The sequence below is a fragment of the Silene latifolia genome, chromosome 7, assembly GCF_048544455.1.
Source record: "Silene latifolia isolate original U9 population chromosome 7, ASM4854445v1, whole genome shotgun sequence".
NCBI lineage: Eukaryota > Viridiplantae > Streptophyta > Magnoliopsida > Caryophyllales > Caryophyllaceae > Silene > Silene latifolia.
Window position 1 is genome coordinate 120,299,659 of NC_133532.1, and position 20,940 is coordinate 120,320,598.

The following is a 20,940-nucleotide window of genomic DNA, read 5'->3' on the forward strand; positions in this document are numbered from 1 at the left end:
ATATGAAAAAAATATGGTAAAGCCAATAAAATATTTTAGAACTCAGTTATTTAATAAAAAATAAAACCTCAAAATTTACATACCCTAAACTTAAAAACCAATAAAATATTTTAAAACTCTAATAAAAAATTAAAACCTCAAAATTAAAATTTCATCATTTACTTTTATATTTTATTGTTGTTAATTAAGTTACTCTTAAAATGAAAAGACAAAGTTTAATATTTGTTATGTTCACACATTTATGTTTAATGTTCCAAAATCTTTTTACTTTTTTTTTTAGAAAAAAAAATTATATAAACAATGTTGAATACACTACTACAAATCCAGGCAACTACAACGCCCCTTTAACAACGCTTATTCACGAAAATCACAATAGACGTTGTAGAATGTATGGCGCGAATTTTACTAAAATTAATTACAACGGGTATGGTTATATAACCGTTGTTATAAGTTTTAACAACGGGTCAAACATGCATGCACAACCGTTATTAATAATTTGGCGCAAAATTGGCGCAAAGTTAGTGAAAAGTAATCACAACGGTTATTTTTGAAACCCGTTGTTAAAACTTATTTAACAACGGTTGTTGTTTTACAACCGTTTTGTTAAAACGTTTTAACAACGGTTTTTGTTTAACAACCATTGTCAATACTTTTCATACTATAAACCACACAAACACAGATCAGCTACAGCCACAAAACACAAACCTTAACACAAACACAAACACAAACACAAAACACACACTTTCTCATCGTCTCTTTCTCTCTTTCTCATCGTCGCTTTATCATCTCGCCACATCGTTGATTTCATCGTCTCTTACTTTCTCTAATTATCGGGTAAATCTCGCCGTCACTGTTGGTTTCATCGTCTTTCATCGTCATTATTTTCTTTTTCTAATTATTTCATTTGCATGTATGTGTTTTTATCGATCATTATGTTATTTCTCTAAGTATTATTCGCTTAATTAGCTAGTAAAACAAATTAAATAAAATAAAACAAGGAAGAAGCAAGATGATAGAGAGGAATGCATGATAAACTTAATTAATTAATTAATATATATATATATATATATATATATATATATATATATATATATATATATATATATATATATATATATAAATTAAAAAAAAAAAATTACATTAATAAAAATGCAATTCTTATATTTTCATAGAGAATCTTATTCTCTTCTATGATATCCGTCCTCTCCTCTTTAGCTATTTGAGGTTTCGTTCAAAGAAGCTTGCTATATCGTCATATAGCCGCAATCGCCGCTTCCTGTCAAGCCATCTTTTTTTAGCGTCCTTCAAGATGGGATCGAGCATCCACAAGGTAGCTCCTGAAACTGTCCTCAATGTGGAGCAACCGGCGGATGAAACTGTTGTTGTTCTCGATCATAGTAAGAGTCTTAAGGATGATATCATTCATTTTGTTGATGAAGTTTGGAGTTTGTTTGAAAGATTAATTAGGGTTTGGAGTTTGTGTTAGCAGTTGGGGTTTGGAGATAGTGAGATAATGGAATGGTGGTTGAGATAATGCATGTATTTATACTAAGTAATGTGTCGTTTAAGTTGTTTTTTAATTAATATATGTTTAGGAAGTTATGCCATAATCATCATCATATCTCTCTCTGCTGCTTCAAATCTTATTATAACCCTTCTCATTCCATATTGTCCATTCATATGCACATGGATGACAGTAATAATGCATGCATCGGAATTATAACAGGCCGAAATTATGCATGCATCTAGTAATATTTAATTTAATTTTTTATTTTTATTTTTGAAAAACAAACAACAACGGTTATTGAGAAACAATCCGTTGTCTTTAGTTATAACAACGGTTTTGTATATTACAACCCGTTGTTATAACTTTCCCCCTAAAATTGAGTCAAACTTTCCACAACGGGTTTTTATACTTAAAACCGTTGTTAATAGTTTTAACAACGAGTTCCTTAAGAAATTCAACCGTTGTTAAAACCTTTTACAACGGACGCTTTAACAACGTCCGCTTTTTTATATAACAACGGTTTTTAACCGTTGTTATAGCCTGTATCTGTAGTAGTGATAACATGGTTTTAGAAGAGTTTACACGGAGTACTTTATATTGTCCTTGTAGAATGATATTCTTATTTTGTTACGATATTATAATATTTGAACATATTATATGAAAAAAATACGGTAAAGACATTTTTTTAAGTCCTCTTTATGTTTCCAATTAATTGAAATTGACGGGGTATATAGCAAAAGAAAGATAACATTTTATAAATGTCGTAAAATTTACGTGATGTAAGGTAATTTTTATTTCTCAAATAACTTATTTTAAAAATAAAATCTCATAATTTAAGATTTAATACTCCCTCCATACCACACCAATGGTAACATTGAGAATCTTGACACTATTCATGGTCGTAGAGAATCTTTGATATCAATACTATATATTAAATCCAGAAACCAAGGGACTTCAATGTAATTAAAGAAAGTTATACAAATTAATTATACTATATAGTTTTAAATCACTAGCACCGTGTGATGGACCCGATTAAGGGATCTCAATGCAAATATTATATAGTTTGGGTTAAAATTAAATTATATAGAAGTTTGGTAATTTTCCTAAACATTTGTAAGAGACTAAAACATGGTCAATTTCCTTAAATAAAATAATTAATTAAGATGGTGGTCAATTTCCTAAAAATAAAATAATTAATTAAGATGGTCAATTTCAATGAGACTAAAAGAAAGAAAATGCTTAGTAATTTTCCTAAATATTTATAGAAGACTAAAAGATGGTCAATTTTCTTAAAACAAAATAATTAATTAGTATAAACATGCACACTTATGGTATTAATTATTATCATCATAAAATTATATATTAAATTTAAAATCTATGCAATTTTATTAAATTTTATAGTTTATTAGATGTATAGAGATGTTAATTATTTAACATATAAAAATATAATATAAGTAGGTTATAAATAATTCAAGTTAGATTCTATAATATATAATATTGCATAATTCTTTCGATTTGATTTAATGCATATATGTAATATATTTATATAAATATATAATCCTCTTAAAATTGCATGCCTAAGTAGTAAAAGTAATCTCATCAGTAAGAAAAGAATTGTAGTAAAATTGGATATAGTTATATGATAGTAATCACTCATTTGAATAGTAAAAGTAACAATATTATCAACGATATAAGTGAAAGTGGTGGAAACAACAATGTGAGTAATTAAATAATTAATATTAATGCGGCAATAGTGAAAGTAAGAATAATTACGGCGGGAGTAGTGAAATTATCAATATTAATGCGGCGGTAGTGACAGTAACAATAATTACGGTGGGAGTAGTGAAAGTAACAATGATTACGGGCAAGTAGTGAAATGTTATTACTATTGTTTCATTAATAAAAATAAAATATTAATAGGGGGGGAGTAAATTTGTCTCAAAATTTATTTTATCGTAATTTTAGGGTATGTCATACAAAAATATATTAATGATAAATTTATGAATATGCAACTTTAAGTAATTTTATTTTATGAAAAAAAATTAATGGTAAGTAGAGGTAGTCCGGGCGAAGCCGGGCACCAATACTAGTTATTCTTAATCTATAAGACAAAATATAGTCATGTGAGATCTTGTTTGATTTATCGTCATGAATGCTATAAGAATATCAAATTTTTATAATTTTTAATAATATGTAACTAAAGATATTTACGTTACAAAACGTGTTTCGACAAGTGTGAAAAAGTCAATGTTTCCATTGGTGTGGTATGGAGGGAGTATTTGCTTTGATGTTCAATTATTATTTAATTTTCTTTAAGGATAAAAAGAATCAAAGTTTAATATTTATTGTGCTATAATTAATGATATAATTTTTCCAACTTTTTACTTTTTTAAATAATGCATGATAATATGGTTTTGTAAAATGAACATACAAAGGGTAATGGTGAAAGTTATGCATCTTTTTATTATATTTATAGATTACACATCATTTTTTGTCACATTATTACAAGTGGTAAAAAGTTGAAAAAAAATCACTTGAAAAACTCCAAGTTGTCCAATATCACACAATTAGTTAATCAATTAACCTTGATTAGTTAAAATTAAAATCAAATCATATATATACCATAGAATATGACTCCTAACATAGAATCCTAATCAAACAATGAATCAAAAAGTATATTAATGCCAAAAAGAACCCATAGTAAGGAATCTCCCATGAATCTTAATTCACCAACTTGTCATTATCAATATTATCATCATTATTTTATATTACACACATCAATTAAAAAACCAATAAAACCCACATAAAAATCACAACTTTCTGCTCCAAAATTCAAGAAATTCCCCACATATTTTTTCCATTTTTGCAAAAAAAAAACCAAAAAAAAAAAAACCAATTACATAAGTTTATTAATAGTAATAAAAACAAACAATTACATATTTTTAATAATAATAGCAATAATTAAATTAAATTGAGAAAATAAGGCAGTGGATCTGTCATGAAAGATACTGTCAAAACACATCCTTTTCAAATTCTGCATTTCTGCACATACATCTTTTGTTTTACAGCATAAACAGCAATACATTGTCACCCTTTTTTGGTTTTTTCTCTTCTTATTCACATAAATAAGGAGAAAATTCAAAAAGGGTTTCTTTTTAATTGTTGGTTTTTTTTTTGTAATCTGCTGAAAGTTTGGAACTTTTTGGTTTCCTGGGTTTTTTTCTGGGGAGAAAAAGAATTATTAAAGATGTTGGAATTGAGAGTTAGTAGTTGTTTCCCTTCTGAGATTATTGGTGTTTTTGTTGCTTTGGCTTTTGTTGATGCAGTTATTGCTGTTCTTGCATTTTGGCAGGTAAAATTTTGGTTAATTTGGGTTTGATTTTTTGTTAATTGGGTGTTTGTTATATGAAATTACTAGTTTTTGAGTGAAATGTGGGTTTTTTCTGCATTAATTTGGGGAATTTGGTATGTAATGAAATGTGGGTCGGTTTCGAATTAATGAGTTTCAACTTTGGTATACTGAGATTGACCCTTTGTGAATTTTGAAGTATGAATCAACGTTACCACTACATTGTGGGTCGGTTTCGGGTTAAGGGGATTGATTGTTGCTGAAAATTGTTAAGGAGAGAGCTGATGAAGACTTGTTTCACTTGTCTAGTGGCATGCTTTGGGTTTTTCCCTTTCGAATATATCGTCTTGCTGTTGATTAGAGGCTGAAGAAAGTAAAAAAGCAGTTGGTTTTTGGAGTAGGGTATTAGCTAGGAAGCATTCGGATATGTGATGATTTTTAACACGATTGAATGTGCTTATTGAGGTAGCTCATGATGCTAGGAATAGTGGTTAGTGATTGTGTATAGTGTACTAGTAACTTTCGGGGCATTTTTTTCGTTGTGCGTGTTTTGAGACGATGCCTTTGTTTTAGAAGAAGAATCTTGTGTTGAAAGGTGTTAGATGCTATATTCTTGTGGTTAAGGGTTCTGGAGGATAGTGTTTGAGTATGTGTGGGGTTAGTATCAGTCTCATCACTTAGTAAAACTTCAATGTGTTCCCTGTTCTATGACTGAGCACATTGTAACGAAAGAACTGCCCTAAGCATTTTAAGATGGCATAGTTGCAGACGTCTTCTATCGGATATGCTAGGTCATAGAAGTGTTCATTGGTTTCTTTTACTTTGTCGATAAGAGATTAGTGTATACTGTATACCTTCACTCCATGCTTCGTTTCTTTGATAGTGTAACTTAATTGACTTTCTAACTGCAACTTATCTTTTTGGCCGCTTGTATTATGCTCTGCATGAATATGTAACATCATGAGCACCAATTTCAAGGGTTGCCTGGCCATTAAAAAACTTTAGATTCAAAATGGCCCTATCAATCAAGAGCTCTTGTGTAAATGTCATTTTTTTCTTGTTGATTATGGGTTCTGATTATCTGTCCGCTCTTGATTGTGGTAGATAATGTGATTTTAGGATACGAAATGAGCTTATAGTGTTGGTTTATGGGTGTGTGATTATGTTTTTTTCGCGACTCAGTTGGTGAGGATTCACTGGAGAAGCGCACACCTTGGATGGACCCGGGAAAAGGTAAGCCAATGATCATGTGCTTTAGTTTAAATTTCCAATAATCTATCTGCTGATGTTAGCACTTCAAACTTAGTTGACCTGATTACTGCATACTATTTATGTACCATTTTTCCTCCGATGCTTAGCCATTAATGACAAAACCACTTCGGCGTTTTCAATCTTTGATCTCTCAAATTTTAAATTATTTCTTGTCTTTATTATGTTAGATGCTTCTTATTGAGAAACTTCCGGGCATGAAAGAGACTTGCGGTTTCCCCCTAGTTGTTTAAGCTTTCTAAACTAGTTGTGTTGGCTATTGCCCAAGCTGAGTATTCACTCTCCCAAGCTGTTAATTACTAGGTCAATCAACTGGCCTCTCTTAACCGTCATATCTTGATGTGTCTGAATTGAAATTCAGACAAGATGATGAGACCTTTTCAGTTTGCCTCTTGACAGAATTGGGAGGGAAGATGCAGCGGTGGCGTTGAGGAACAATCCAACATCAATATAGGATTTTCATTGGTTGTTGGGTCATTTAGTAAGAATAATTTAATTGACCGATATCATGTTAAGTCAATTTTCTAATAATATAGCTTATGGATGGGAAATCCCATTCAAGCTCTACCCGACGGAAGAGTTACTATCATGTATTTTCTCTATGCTGATGATACTCATACTCTCATAGAGTCATAGACAGCCATTAACATAAAATTGAACTTAGTATTCTAGCTACTTTTTCTTTTCATGAATTTGGTGTTTGTGCCATTGGAGTGAGTGGTAGATTGATCGAATTTGTTGAATGTCAATGCAGGTGTTTCACCTCATGATTGGTCTCTCTAATCTGGGTAAGATAATGATCGTCCTCTCTCTCTGTGTGTGTGTGTGTGTGTGTGTGTGTGTGTGTGTGACGGGACGACCATCTCATGGAAGAAGGGTAGAGGGTTTTACAAGCCATTTTGATTTAGTCTAATATATCACAAGGCCTATAAAATAATTCATCAGACATGGACGGGGTTTATATTCTTCAATGTCCGTGAAAAATTAATTAACTTCCCGCTTTAGTTATTTCACGTTTCTCATTTGTTATGAAATATGCGTGTTTAATGTTTTAATTATCTTTCCTTTCGTGTATCCATGATTAATATATGTTATCTGACTTTCCATTTAGAACATACATGTGTTGAACTACGATATACTTGTAATCTTGTATGATATGAAAACCCTTGAGTGTGTGCTCTTGGGTGAAACCATGTGTCCATGTTACTGGCACTGAGTGGCACACTATTGCAAATTGTAATCTTTAACGTCGTTTCCAGATATTTTTGTTCCAAGTGTTTGGATCATTTACTGTAGTGGTTGCGATTTAGCTACTTTTTCTGGCTTACATTTTGGCATTCATGAGGACATATGTGGTTTGTCCATGTTCTGTGCGGGACTGCGGGAGTTTATTGCTTATTAGTTGTGAGATTTTGTTAGTCTTTATTTGATTGAGCAAAATTTGAAATAATTGTCTCTTTGGCAGGATATGTCGGTTATTTTGTATTGACACTCATTGCCACATGTGAGGGATGGTCATGGTGGTCTAGCTCTTACGGCTTTGTGGTCATGGGTAAGAATTGAACTCAACTGGGTCATGGTGTGCTTACTCCCAAGAATATATAATACTTTAATTGACAATTCGTTTTTCTTCTGCAGCCTTCCCTAAGATCCTGTTCTTTGCTGCGTTTCTTCTTCTCCTATCATACTGGTATGTTAATTGTTCTAGTTTTGGAGTAACTATATTGCTTAAAGTTGTCGGTAGCCTTAACTCTTATTCTTCGGTGATTGTTGCTCGCTAGTCTCATTTATGTTTGACAATAGCCTCAGCAAGTTGTACTTGCACTTGCTTATTTTTGATAATTTTCTGTGTATATTAATAAGCATTTCTATGTTGTAACTTGTAACTGTCCAAGTCTCATCATTTTTTTTCTATTAAGGCGAGGTACATAATCTTGAGCAGAGGGTAATCTAGGGCATGGTATTAAATTTGACACCATATTGCAACCAAGATATTAAGTGTTTAACAGCTACCATGACTGCTTTTGGGGTGGGTACCAGTCGTATTTATCAAGCAACGACCAAGATTAGCCGTGACTAATTCAGAAACTAAGTCTCAAACTGAGATTTAAAACCATGATTTGGGGGTGCATGTTTCTTGTTGGCTTGAAGCGGTTAATAAAGACTTGCAATTAATGTTTTTTTTTTTCATTTAATATATGAAATCCATATTAAGCTAGTGAATTAAACCTCCTTCAATCCGTATTTATCAGTACCTTTTTCCTTTTCCATTATTTTGTTAAAATTATTTTTCCTATACTTTTGATTGTTTTACTCTTTTTATTTTTTCATCTTTATATTATCAACTCCATTGATATTTGACGGCGTCTTTTTTTTATATCTTTTTCATATGGCATGTTTATTATATTACAGGGTGGATCTCTGCCACCAGGTTGATGATGATGAGGATGATGAAAGTACTTCTACCACTTTGTTGGATAAAGCTACAAGTAAGGCAGCCTCATCAGATATCGACAGTGATCAGAAATGTCTTCCTATTCCTTCGATTAATGTTGGTGGCCGGCAAAGAGTGGTTATTTTGGTATATTGCTAACTGTCTTTATGTCGAGGTTACTGTAGTACCAGATTTTTTGTTGTTGATTGAATTAACTCGAAATGATTTATTTTTTCTTGGCCTAGGTTACGAGTATCGTTTTCGTGACAATGATTGCATCTGCTGTGCTAATATGGATTGGAATGGGAAAGAACCCGGTTGATTCTTCAACAGTTGCTCGGGTATGAGCTTCTAACTAATTCTTCATCCAATTCGCTTTTATATGCCCTATCATATACTTGTATTAGTGATGAACTAGAACAATAATTTGAATATAGCCTCTCAACATTGCAGTTAAGGTTCGAATTCTCTCTCTGCATTCGCCACACTCATCCTGTTTTCTTTTTCTTATCAAATCACCATCAACAAACTTCCTATTTGAAAACCATAAATGCCCATTTAACCCTTAACGCTGATTGAACCTTGAGCTGCATATGAATTTTTTTTTTTTCGTGCGGCTGGGGGAGGAAGAAGACGACTACGGTGGGATTCATGTAGAATGAAGTGAGGTCGGGTGAGGATGACATCAGTTATGACTTATGAGGGAATTATGAATTATGAATGCGATGATGATTGATGTTGGCTACGATGGGTTGGTGGCTGATTGTGGTGGGGTGAGGGAGAATAAGGTTGGGGGCAAGGGTCATAAATACCTAATTGTAATTTGTAACTTCAATAACTTACCATAGCAGGAAGCGAGAAGAATCATATGAAACGTCCCAAAATTGAATACAAAGAATCAAGTGAAATGGAAGTATACATAATTTTAATTGACTCCAGCCTAACTTGTCTACACTTGTGTGTTTAATATCTTACTTATGCAAGCTAAGCTTTGCTTTTGCTTCATTACCTATCCTTCCTTTTCCCTTTCTCCGTTTTGCTTCCCTTTCTTTTACTTTGTAACACTCTCATTTCTGTGATTGAATTTCTATTATTCATGGGTTTACCGTAGATAATTTAGTTTAGCAAACTAATATGCAAATAGAAGGGCTGACTGTGAGCCCTCTTACTATCAGTCAACTTTTCGCTGTCGGTACTTCTTCACTGAACCAATTTTATTCTTTTGTCTTTAAATTTTCTTTGCTCATTTATCTTTCTTTCTTCTTTGAATAAGCCATATTAAGTCACTCTTTTTCCCATTTTTTAACAAGGTCCCCACTTTTTGCTTAATGGAAAGAAGGTAAAAGTCGACTTTATTCTTTGCAAGGGTTGCTTCCCATCTTCTTCAAATTAAAGATTATGTTTCTTAAATGAACCAACTTCTTGAATAAAAGTGTACATGAGAGAAACTGCTAATACCTAAAAAATTGTTGAGCACTTTGAAACACACGTTGGCATGGTTATCTGGTTCTTGTTTCTTCCATTGGGGTTCCTAGGCAGAGCATAAGGAAAGGTGCGGTTAGAAAACATGCGGAAATAAGATGATTGGTTTATTAAATGAGTTTTTTGGAGCAATGGTGAAAAGGGGGCAGGGTAGTGATGGACTGACGATTGAGATAAATCATTACGAACGAGGGGTTCAGTTTAAAATGGTGACAATGCCTTGATACTGCATTCTTCCTCAATCCCATTGAGTTGTATACATTTTTCAAAATATGTGAGGGAGATTTTGAAAAATGCGTACAATTTAATGTGACAAAGGAAGTAGCAAACATAGTTATAAGACCTTTGTTTGGGACGAGATTCCTTGAATTTGAGATACCATTACTGTTTTTCAGATACGATGGTTTCTTATTGCTTGACCAATCTTCAATATCCCCTAGGATAGAATATCTGTAGTTCTCTAGCAAGGGAGCCTTATTAAGTATATCTAGGCGAGGTTGTTTAAGTTGCTTTTTATTATCAAGTTTCACGGACCTCCTGATAGTTCCTAGTTACACACTTATAGCCATTAGTGTAAAGTTCCTTGGATTTTAAGAAAGGATGGATTCTTAAAATCTTAAGGAATGGTGTGTTGTTGCAACACTAGTTCTGTTTTGGCCTACAAGTCTAGATTTCATACATCAATAAAACTGCTTTTAGAATTTTTTGTCGGTGAACTACTAATATCAATCACCAATGATGTGAGAACGACTTTAGCAATGCTGCAGGTCTATGTGGATATATTTGCAATCGGAATTCTTGTGTTAGGAGGAGCATTAGCTTGTTACGGTGAGCATTCTCTCTTTTGTAATGATGAAAACTTTGCTATGCTTGTCTTCTAAATGAGGAGATTGTGTAAACATGCCTCCGTGTAGTGAATAATATTTTAGATACGAACATGAAACATGTAGTTTACTCTACAGGAGATTGACAGCATATTTGTACTAGGCGTTATTTTAAATGCTGAGATCATCTGACAATTGCGTACTCATTGTGGAACATTTGGTAGCTTTAGTGAAGTGACTAATTTTATCATACAAAGTGTTGCAACTTTAATTATGAAGAGTTGTAGGACCTCTCGCTTCCGCCCACATGGTATTAAATTGGTTTGAGATTTGATCTCGAATAGGTTGTCAAGGCTGATGACGTTCGCTAAAATTTTATCATATGCAGTATTATAATTTTAATTGTGAAGAATAGTAGACGAATTGTATCTCGAATAGGTTGCCGAGGCTGTTCTCGGTCGTTACACTACAATTGCGGCTGTTACCGCCTTAAAATGTTGTTGCAGTAATCTGCACCTTGATAACTCAGTCGCGAATTCGCGATATGGTGTCACGGCCAATTTTTGATACCATAGTTTCCTCTATACTACTTGGTCTATTTGCAGTAAATGTTCTACACTTCTGATCACTTCTCACTTTTTTCAATTATGATAGAACCAAATACTCAATATATTTGGACTTCAGAAAATTATGAAATAAACAGAAAAGGCTCACTGACTTATGTGGACTTATATACAGTGAAGTAGCAGTCAAATTGATGCAACGCTTCACGCAATTTTAATTATGGGTCACCAAGAAATAGCTTTTTGTGTTGGACATTTGTTAAAGCTGTGTAGATCGGATTCCAACACCCTTGGAGGCATTAGGGTAATCTTGTTGCTCTCATCATTTTTCATAGACGGGACTCGAAACTATGTTTTCATATTGAATGTACGTATTTGTGATTTCAGCCTTGATGACTACGCCTCACTTTTTCTTTGACCTTTCTTTCTGTTTTCTCTCATTCCTCCCTTAGTATTCTCTGTGTCTTGTTCCACGACTCTTTTTGTTCTCATGTAGTTTCTACTTTCTACATCTTTGGAGCAAGATTTCTAATTAAACAGACTTATACACCTTAGACTGCGGTGGACCAGTGGTTCATATGTTGAGGGAAAATATTAATTTCTCATCTTTGGACTTTGTAAATTTTATTCACATCTCTCTCCGAGGTCCAGTACTTTGTTCGTTGCTGTTGTTTGCCCAATTTTGTAGATGAGATTTTTGCTAAATTCTAGTGTGCGTTATTTTATCTTGTATGTTTTCGGTTCCTTGCCAGTCTCTACACAATAGACAATAGTATTGGGCTTGTTTTTCCAATTGATAATTTGCGAGTTTGAACTTTTCTTAATCGGATGATAACATGTGTTTGCCTCAGTTTATAAAAGTTTTCTTTTTTTCATGTCACAATGCTTATGGAGTTATGGATATTACGAACCATTTTATGCATGCCATATTGTTTTCTTACGACTCTGTCTTGTTGAATGTCATCAATTCCATGTTTAAATAGGTTCAGAATCCATTGCATTTATTTACCAAATTCCCTGTCCGCCTTCCTGAAATTTATACTAGCATTTTGGTTTGTTCTAAACTATGAATTTCATGCAGGACTACTATTATACTTGAAGATGAGCAAAGTTAGGTCTGAAGGAGCTTTGTCAGAGATGTGGAAGGTATGTCTAATTTTGGGCTGCTTATTTGTTTCTGGAGGGAAAGAAAAGTTGGTGAAATATGGAAGCCGATCCATTAGAATGGGTCACATGAGGAGGTGTATATAAGGGCACGGAAGTAAGGAGGTGCCTCTATTTCTGCATCTCTACAGACAAGTAAACTGATGATTAAACAATAACACTTAGTTGTCAAGAAGCAGATATTGAGTAGAAATAGGCTAATCCCACACATGCACACACCAGTATTAGAAGGCCTGAGCTGCTTCGAGGCGATGAGGGCACATGTTCTGCGAGTTCAGAGCACAGTACCTAATGCACATAAAGCACACTAGCCTGGGGAAAAATACAATGCAGGAATTCCCTTTTTTTTTTTTTTAGATTTCAAAGAAGTGAAATCATGGATAAATGGGCAAAGAAAAGGGCACAATAAGAACTAGAAGAATCGTATGGATATTGCACACTAGTACGCTTACAGACTTAAAAAGCACCTCTCTAGTTGCGTCTTCTGCCATTTTGGCTGGTGCCTCACCGTGCTCGAGGTTTTTAAAACTAAGGTCTACACTCAAAATTTTGAATTTTTACTTTGAGAAGTAAAGGGATGAGTTTGTTGTAATGACGACGGAAGGGATACACTAGGGTTCAACACTTCAACTGCATTCATAGTGCTCTTTTCATGATTTCCTGTTTTCCACTATGACTATTAAAACCTGCTCTTCCATAAAAGGATTTCTTTTGCATTAATTTGAGTAGATTATCACGGTTTCCAGTATAACTGTGTCAGACTGACGTGTATTTATCCTTGTAACTTCTTAATACTCAGGTCACAGGTCTTGCCGGGGTATCTCTCATATGTTTCACGACTAGTGCCATGATAGCTCTTCTCAGTGATATCCCGGTATGTCTAGATTTTACTTGGTTAATCATGCTGAGTTATTTACTCCGTACATGCCAATGCTTTTTTGATGTTCATGTGTACGTGCTGAAACTTTTGCTATGATATTGTTGCAGGTTATGTATCGTTGGCACCATGAGCAAATTAGTGGTGTCAGTACTTCTCTCTTAGTGATCCTATACTACTTTATAGGTACTTGTAAATTTTAAGTTGATTGAATTTAACTGATGATGATTACTCCCTGCTATTCAAGTAGAAGTTACATTTACTTTTGGTGCAGTTTTCTAGGAGGTCATGTGAGAAGGGGGTGAGGCATTTATTACATGTCAAATCATGCCGAAAAAGGGAAACATAAACAACTAGTTGAACATGCCAAAACAGGAAAACGTAAACTTCTGGTCGAATTGAAGGGAGTATTAGTTTTTTGTCTGAGGAAGTTTGTGCTTAATATCTTATGGAACATTTGATTGGTTCTATAATTGGTCAAAAGTGGTTTCGACTTGGGTGTTTGACAAAAGCAACTTGGGATAGCCATAAAGGCGAGCATTGTTGTCTGAGGAAGTTTGTGCTTAATATCTTAACGAAGTCAAGGACGAGCATTGTTGTCTAGGATTACTTATAGATTGCATCCTCAAAGTAGCGACATCATTAAGAAACTTTAGTAGATGTTCATGTCAGCCATTAATCATTTTGAGACTAAGGCCTTCTTGTTCTTAGCCGTGCTATACAAAACCTTATGAACTTGTTTTGGTCTCGAAACTCTTATGCATACAGGACGAGTCATGCATGAAAACGCATTCTAACAATTGACCTCTTCCACTTTCAGGTTTTTCTGTACCATCAGCCTTTGTATTATGGGTCATGAGGGCTCTACCGCCTTCAAGGTTAGCTAATCGACTTGAGGAATCAAGAATAGTGACCTTTATCAGTGACGGGTCCGCAAGCCTACATAATCGTCAGCATTGGACTGCTGTAGCGAGTTCGCAGAATCAGGTTTGCCCTTTAAAACCATTTTACTTTTTTATTTAATTTTCTGAAACGAAAATGACTGTACTCTTTACTGCATAGGGTTCAAAGGCAAGCCCCATTTAACTCAAATCATGTCTTAAGCAGTCGTGAACTCGTCATGGAGAACTGTATTGTGCTTTGCAAGAAAAATCTGTTGGTTTGAGAGCCGGAGTTATGATGGAAGCTGATTTGCGGACCCTTGAGGAACTCTGCTTCGCAATCATACGCGTTGTATATAGCAAACCCATCTTCCCCGACGTACAAGAAAGCATCGGGGACTTGACCTTTTTTCTTTCTTTGATATCAGTAATAGTTACTTTTGGTATGGTTCTGATGAAATGTGTGCTCTAACTGTTGTGGAATGTAAAATGTTGATGTTATGTATCTTTTTCGTCAATTTTTGACCTGAACATATTTCATCTTCGTTTTATATGGAAGTGCATAATTTTGGCATAGTTCCGGTGGAATGTGTGGTATTGTTACAATGTAGAGTATTTGAGTGTTTTTTTCGGAAAATACACGCGGTACCCTTGAAGTTTGACATTTTGCCCGAAATACCCAATTTTTTGATTCGGAGAACTTTAAGAGGAACTCGTGTTTTACGAGTTTAGAAAGTGATAATTTTTTATTTGAAAAAAAAAATTGTCGTATTTGGATTCCGTGGCTAGGAGTTATTGTATGTCAAAGTTTCTTTGACTGAACAAACTTTGAGGACCATATCTCTTGGTCATGAATTCTAAACTCGACAATGTTTTTTTTAAGTCGTAGTTTTCGAAAAGATGATCAATTTGAAAAAAAAAATCGTCACTTTCTGAACTCGTAACCACGAGTTATGGCCTATTAAAATTTTCCAGATCAAAAAATTGGGTATTTTAGGCAAAATATCAAACCTCAAGGACACCACGTACATTTTCCGTTTTTTTTTTCGACAGTAAGCAAATAATAGTCATGATCAAATCCACAGCAGTTTTTGCAATGGAGTGAGCAATCCTATTAAGTTTCCGAGGACAGTGACTTATTGAAATACAGTGAATAGAAGTAAGCAAATTAGTAATAGAGCGAACATCCCGAGTAACGTCCATATTACCCATCACTTGAAAGACAAAATTTAGACAGTCCATAGTTGCTTCAATATGCCTAAAACCATGCTTGATCGCATCGGAAATGGCATAGTTAAGAGCCGCCGCTTCAGCTTGGAAAGGTGAAGAAGCCCAAAACTTTGCAGAACCAAGACGGAAAATAGTACCACTAGCATTCTGAAAAACCCAACCCGCTGCTGCCTTAAAGTCAAATTTCCAAGAGGCGTCACATTTCAGACGAATATAATTCGAACAAAGGGAAGTACCAACAAGAAAATAAGGATAGAAGTTCCGTATATTTGTCGCTTCATAGCATTCTGAATGTCATTTGATATCGAGAAAATTCATAATTTTGCTGAAGTTCTGACAAAATGTGTCATGGAATGCCAATAAAATTACAATTTAATGCTCAAGATTTGAGAAAATGACTGCTATATAAGTGCCAACTACAGAAATTGTCAAATTTATGCTCTGAAAGACATTTTAGTAAATACATAAAAGCAAAATTGATCGCCAAAGCGAAGAGTTTGAAATTAGAAATCGTCAAGTCGAAAGGCGGAAACATAAGCCAAACACTGCTCACAGAAAAGTGCTTTGCTTACTCCACGCAACGATTTCACGAATCTACCCAGACAACTTCGAAGTAGTGTTAAACTGAACGATTATGTTTCCAATGTTGACCACTACTTAGTGTTCAACACACTTCCCCAGGTGAAGTTTCACACCAAAAATTCCGAAACAAAAGGCTTAATCTCGGCTGTGAAAGCAAATCACAACGGTCCAAAATCTTTAATCGGCCACACCTGCAATAGTCATACAACAATACAGAAGGCAAATAAGCTACTGTAGCATGGTGCTTTAAGCGTAAAACAGGGGTCGGGTGGAAAGAGATTACTTTTTTCACGTGACTGAACAATGCCGTAGCAAAGCGACTACAATGGAGACAGGAGATTATTTTTCTAACTCACCCTCCAAAACACTTTTCCATAGAGTAGACCATAAGGAACGGGTCCAAAAGCTCTTGAATCCCTGGAGTCATATATATTATCTCCTTGAACCCATACATGGCCCTTTGGCACCTATAGTAAAAAAAAATACATATAAAATATCAAACTGAGGAAAGACTGAAGAAACACAATTGACATAAAAAAATACAGTAAAAAAAAAACAGTTTAAAATTTTGATCCAAACATCAAGTTTAATACTACAGCGGTACAGCCATTATTATTGCAAGATAAATCATGATAAGAAAAAAATCCGGAATAACCCATCCAACGACTGAAAATTTGAACCAACACATTTGCCTCTCTTCTTCAGGCAGACTAGAGAGTTCTATAAACTTGAAGCGTATTATATAACATTCTTTAAACGTACAAACAACATGAATTCACCAGGGCATCAGAAATGAGCAGTACTCAGAGTTATTGAGATCCAACACACGAGATTTTATCAGCAATCTATATTCCAGACATTGAATTATTTTTCTATCCTATTAGGACATTCAAATCCTTTCCAATCACAACGCAGCAAGATAGTTATGCCATTCTTTTCTCTAAGGTTTTATACGACATAATAAGGCCACAAAAAGATTACATTTAAAAAAGGCTTCTTGGCTATAAATCTACAGACATCGGAAGTCATAATGGACGATCTTTGATACCCATTTACAATATAAGCAAGATTCCCAAAGAAAGTCGAGAGGCACAGTTATGTCATTCTTGATACACTCGGAACTTTTTAATCCTCTAATGATGTTCATTGTAAATAATGTTTCATACAAAAGGTCATACCTAGCTCCAGGTAACATTTTTCAGTTACTATGAGCCTATGATTACAAAGGTCAGAGTATTAAAATAATATAAACTTAAGCACAATCAAAACCATTGATTCAACCCCATCCGACGAGGGAAAAAAACTAGACCAAAATAACTACTCCGACTTCAAAAGCAATTATATTTCAGTCAATCATACAGATTACAGAGTATATCATGGGATAGATTCAAAGTTTAAAGTGATGACTTTTACCTATAAAAATAAGTTGCTCAAACATTTAGTAAGATAAGAGCATCTCGTGTTAAACTAATTGGGAATAATAAGCATAAAGGAGAAACAGTCGTGTACCACGACAGTCTTGGATTGCTCACTGTTCTTAGGATCAACAAGAAATGTAACAGTATCATCCTCCTGAGCAATCAATCGCTTTGTAATAACTTTACTAGGATATTCCGGAGACCGAACGATGGCGATATCCCCGGGAACAATTTTCCCAAACCTTGGGGATATACGGTCAACTAAGATTATATCACCGGAGACACTCATTGTTGGAAGCATGCTTGGACCTGGAACCTTCAGACAATCAAGAGATGCAAATCATGCAACGATAAAATAAAAAATTAAATCAACTTTTTTAGAAATTGTATAAGAAATTATGGTGCGCCAAGAGGGAAGAGAGAAAGTATACATAAACAATGTCGCAAATGTGATTGCGAGTGACGTAGATGCCGCAAAACACTTTGAATAATGTAATAGGTAGAGTAGAAGCTTCTTTTGCAAAGGTTCGCCATTGCTGGAAACTTCTTAGTATCATTTTTTTTCAATTAATTGAGGTACACATCTACGAGTTCATAGCCTAGCGGTCAGCAATCTGAGAATTGTGAAATCCTGAAACATGAAATCAAAACTGTAATCTCACGTGGGCAACGGTAAAGCAAATACTACACAAACCTGGTTAGTTCATCAGGACTCGTACAAGGACAAATTACCTTTCAAGTATCAGCAAGACCAATCGTCTGTATAATCAATCAAACACAACTGAACCAGGATACAAGACTATAACGACAGCGCAATCAAGTGAAAGGATCATATATTCTCCTAGTTTAGAGTCTTGGCAAGGATATCAATCCCACCTATGACACGATTAGGGGTCGAATATGAGTAACCTTACCCCGATGAGCTTTAGAGTGGTTATTTCTTGATGACCCATATATCAGTTAATCAGCAAATTTTAAAACAAAATTAAGAAAACCATAATTAATACACTACGGCTAATAATCACTTGCCCCCTAGGTACAAGCGCACAACACATCATGGACGTAAGATTTTCGTACAGGGGTAACCAGTGCCACTAACTTGATTCATTAGTACTACTATTGTTGTTGTCACTCCCTTTTCAATTCAATAGACTAACACAGCATATACGAACAAGGAACATACAGAAATACAGTAATTCCTCTAAACTTCGTTAATACTTTCTTTCTTTTGATCTCCGCTCTTTTGCATTATCTAGTATAATCCCCTCTAAAAACCACCAATTAACTTTTCCAATTTACCAAATTTTCAGCGATAGCACCACCATCCAATCCTTCACTGAGCCAGACAAACTCAAGCAATCTAACCTAATATCACTAGCATCAATTCCTTGTCTACATGAAATCGACACTTCTTAATCCAACTTAAAATCCCCCGAAACAAAATAAATCACAATATTCTCCCTACATTACCGAAATTTAGATGATTACTAAATCAAACACAAAAATGACTTAATTCATCTTCTTTGGTGTCCGATTATCTGCTCGACCACACGAACTGATACAGTACACAAGCCGCCTTCAAAAAAAACAAAAGACACATAGACCTAATAAAAATTCATTCCCCATGTAACTACTAAAAATCTTCTTAAATCCACCTCTCTTCTAACAAGTGGCGGCGACGTTATACCAACCCTGGCGGACCAAAGGGAGGTTATGGGTGCAACCAAACAGTGGCGGCAACGTTATACCGAGTTATATCCACCTGTAATCTTTAGCCTTTACTACCCAGAAATTAGCACTTTGTCAAATCTCGTAAACTACCCCTTATCTCCCTCCGTCCCAATCATTTGTTTACATTTGATTAAAATACTCCTCACAAATACTCCATAATAATTTAAACAAACGATTACTTTGATTTTATCAATTCACCATGATCTTGAAACTTTTACAAATCAAACAATTTAATATAATTGAATAATTTAACCATTCGAATATTGTAATCAGAATCCATAAAAGTGATTAACAAAATAAAGGGCAATCAAATTTCAACAAGAAAATCAATTTTATGAACATAGTACAAATTAACGAACAGTAAATATTAGAAAATGATACTAATCCAAACATATTGTAAGAGATTAAAGGAGGAAAAATATTGGAGAGTAAAGTTACCAGATACCAGAAATGTGGGTTATCGAAGCCTCAATGTGGCACTGGCAATCGTCAGCGGACAGGTTGGAGGTGGCGGGACGAGAGACGGATGGTGTTGTGTTGTGTCCCTAGGAATTGGATACATTCGGTTAGACGGGGCAAAATTGACTCGATCCGACGCCCGAACGCAATACCCGAACTTGACCTGAATTTGAATTGAGTCAAACACTCGAACCAGTATAATCCGATCCGAATATTTTTGGTTGCAAACTGATTATTATCCACAAGGCTGGATAATAGCTGACACAAAAATGACATGTACCCGAAATGACCCGGTCTGATCCAAAGTCTACAGATCTCGAAATAACCCGACCCAAACCTGACTCGTTTGACCCGTATTCCAAGTCTACATTCGGTCCATAAAAGAGTTGGGCATAGACCATGCAAATATGCAATTTCAAAAGCCTATAGTTTTTTACCTGGTCACAGCCCGACTCTCAACTAGTCTGTCTGGTTGGCTAGGTTTCACAAACCGGGCCGAGAAATAATGTGAGGCCTATCCGCCTCTTCCTAAAACGAGAGTAAGACTAGCCAGCCTTCTGGCGACAAAAGGATTAAACAGCCTCCCATGCTACGGTTCCTTACGGCCCAAACCCGGTGTCGCAATAGCTTAGGGAGCTGGTTGAGACGACTTATCAGTATTGATCCTCTAGCTAGACTTGGCAGACAGATTAATCGGTCGGACTTGGGTCAAGTCATACGTCACATTTCCGGGTTAATTCAGGTCGGGTCAGTTCGGGTGCGTCACATCCTCTATTTACTAAATAAATAGATGAAACTAGGAATTTTCTCGCTCAAATCACCACCAACTACAAATTGGGCCTTAATAGTAAATAGGTTTGGTTATTCTCAAATATTGGGCTTAAATTTTTGTTTATTCTATACAAAATGTTGGACTACTTTATAATTCTTACTTCTCAATATTTGTAGAGAAATATTGTATATTATACTTAAATATATTTTAAACTATCATATATTTTAAGTATGCTATATTCTATGATAATATGAAATATGATATATGTCAAATTATAAGATTACTACTTCCTCCATTCAACTCCACTCTACCATATTGTAAAATGTACAAATATTAAGGAGATAATTAAACAAGTAATAGATGTACAAATGAGTGTGTGAAAGATGGTTTATTAAATA

General features: G+C 34.6%; 2 protein-coding genes across 7 annotated transcripts; one reads left to right on the forward strand and one right to left on the reverse strand.

The window, feature by feature from the left end:
• Positions 1-4,476: 4,476 nt before the first annotated feature.
• Positions 4,477-14,926, forward strand: LOC141592788 (tobamovirus multiplication protein 1). 4 transcript variants are annotated; one of them, XM_074413612.1, is made up of 13 exons: positions 4,477-4,859; positions 6,039-6,089; positions 6,880-6,913; positions 7,591-7,677; positions 7,764-7,815; positions 8,538-8,706; positions 8,805-8,900; positions 10,809-10,869; positions 12,510-12,574; positions 13,392-13,466; positions 13,580-13,655; positions 14,290-14,456; positions 14,532-14,926. In XM_074413612.1, the coding sequence occupies exons 1-13, from the start codon at positions 4,755-4,757 to the stop codon at positions 14,553-14,555; spliced, it is 1,062 nt and encodes a 353-aa protein (XP_074269713.1). In that variant the 5' UTR covers positions 4,477-4,754; the 3' UTR covers positions 14,556-14,926. The 4 variants fall into 4 exon arrangements, with proteins under 4 accessions (XP_074269713.1, XP_074269714.1, XP_074269715.1 ...); XM_074413613.1 differs by having other exon boundaries at positions 4,552-4,859; positions 14,541-14,926; XM_074413614.1 differs by having other exon boundaries at positions 4,552-4,859; positions 14,577-14,665.
• A 944-nt stretch (positions 14,927-15,870) lies between these two features.
• LOC141592777 (mitochondrial ATP-independent inner membrane protease subunit 1b-like) lies at positions 15,871-20,197 on the reverse strand. Of its 3 annotated transcripts, none has more exons than XM_074413597.1 (5): positions 19,750-20,197; positions 18,012-18,211; positions 17,672-17,896; positions 16,519-16,629; positions 15,871-16,353 (listed from the first exon to the last, which is right to left on the reverse strand). In XM_074413597.1, exons 2-5 carry the CDS (start codon positions 18,135-18,137, stop codon positions 16,321-16,323), a joined length of 495 nt encoding a protein of 164 aa, XP_074269698.1. In that variant the 5' UTR covers positions 18,138-18,211; positions 19,750-20,197; the 3' UTR covers positions 15,871-16,320. The 3 variants fall into 3 exon arrangements, with proteins under 3 accessions (XP_074269698.1, XP_074269699.1, XP_074269700.1); XM_074413598.1 differs by having other exon boundaries at positions 19,757-20,093; XM_074413599.1 differs by lacking the exon at positions 19,750-20,197 and adding an exon at positions 18,313-18,457.
• Positions 20,198-20,940: the final 743 nt, after the last annotated feature.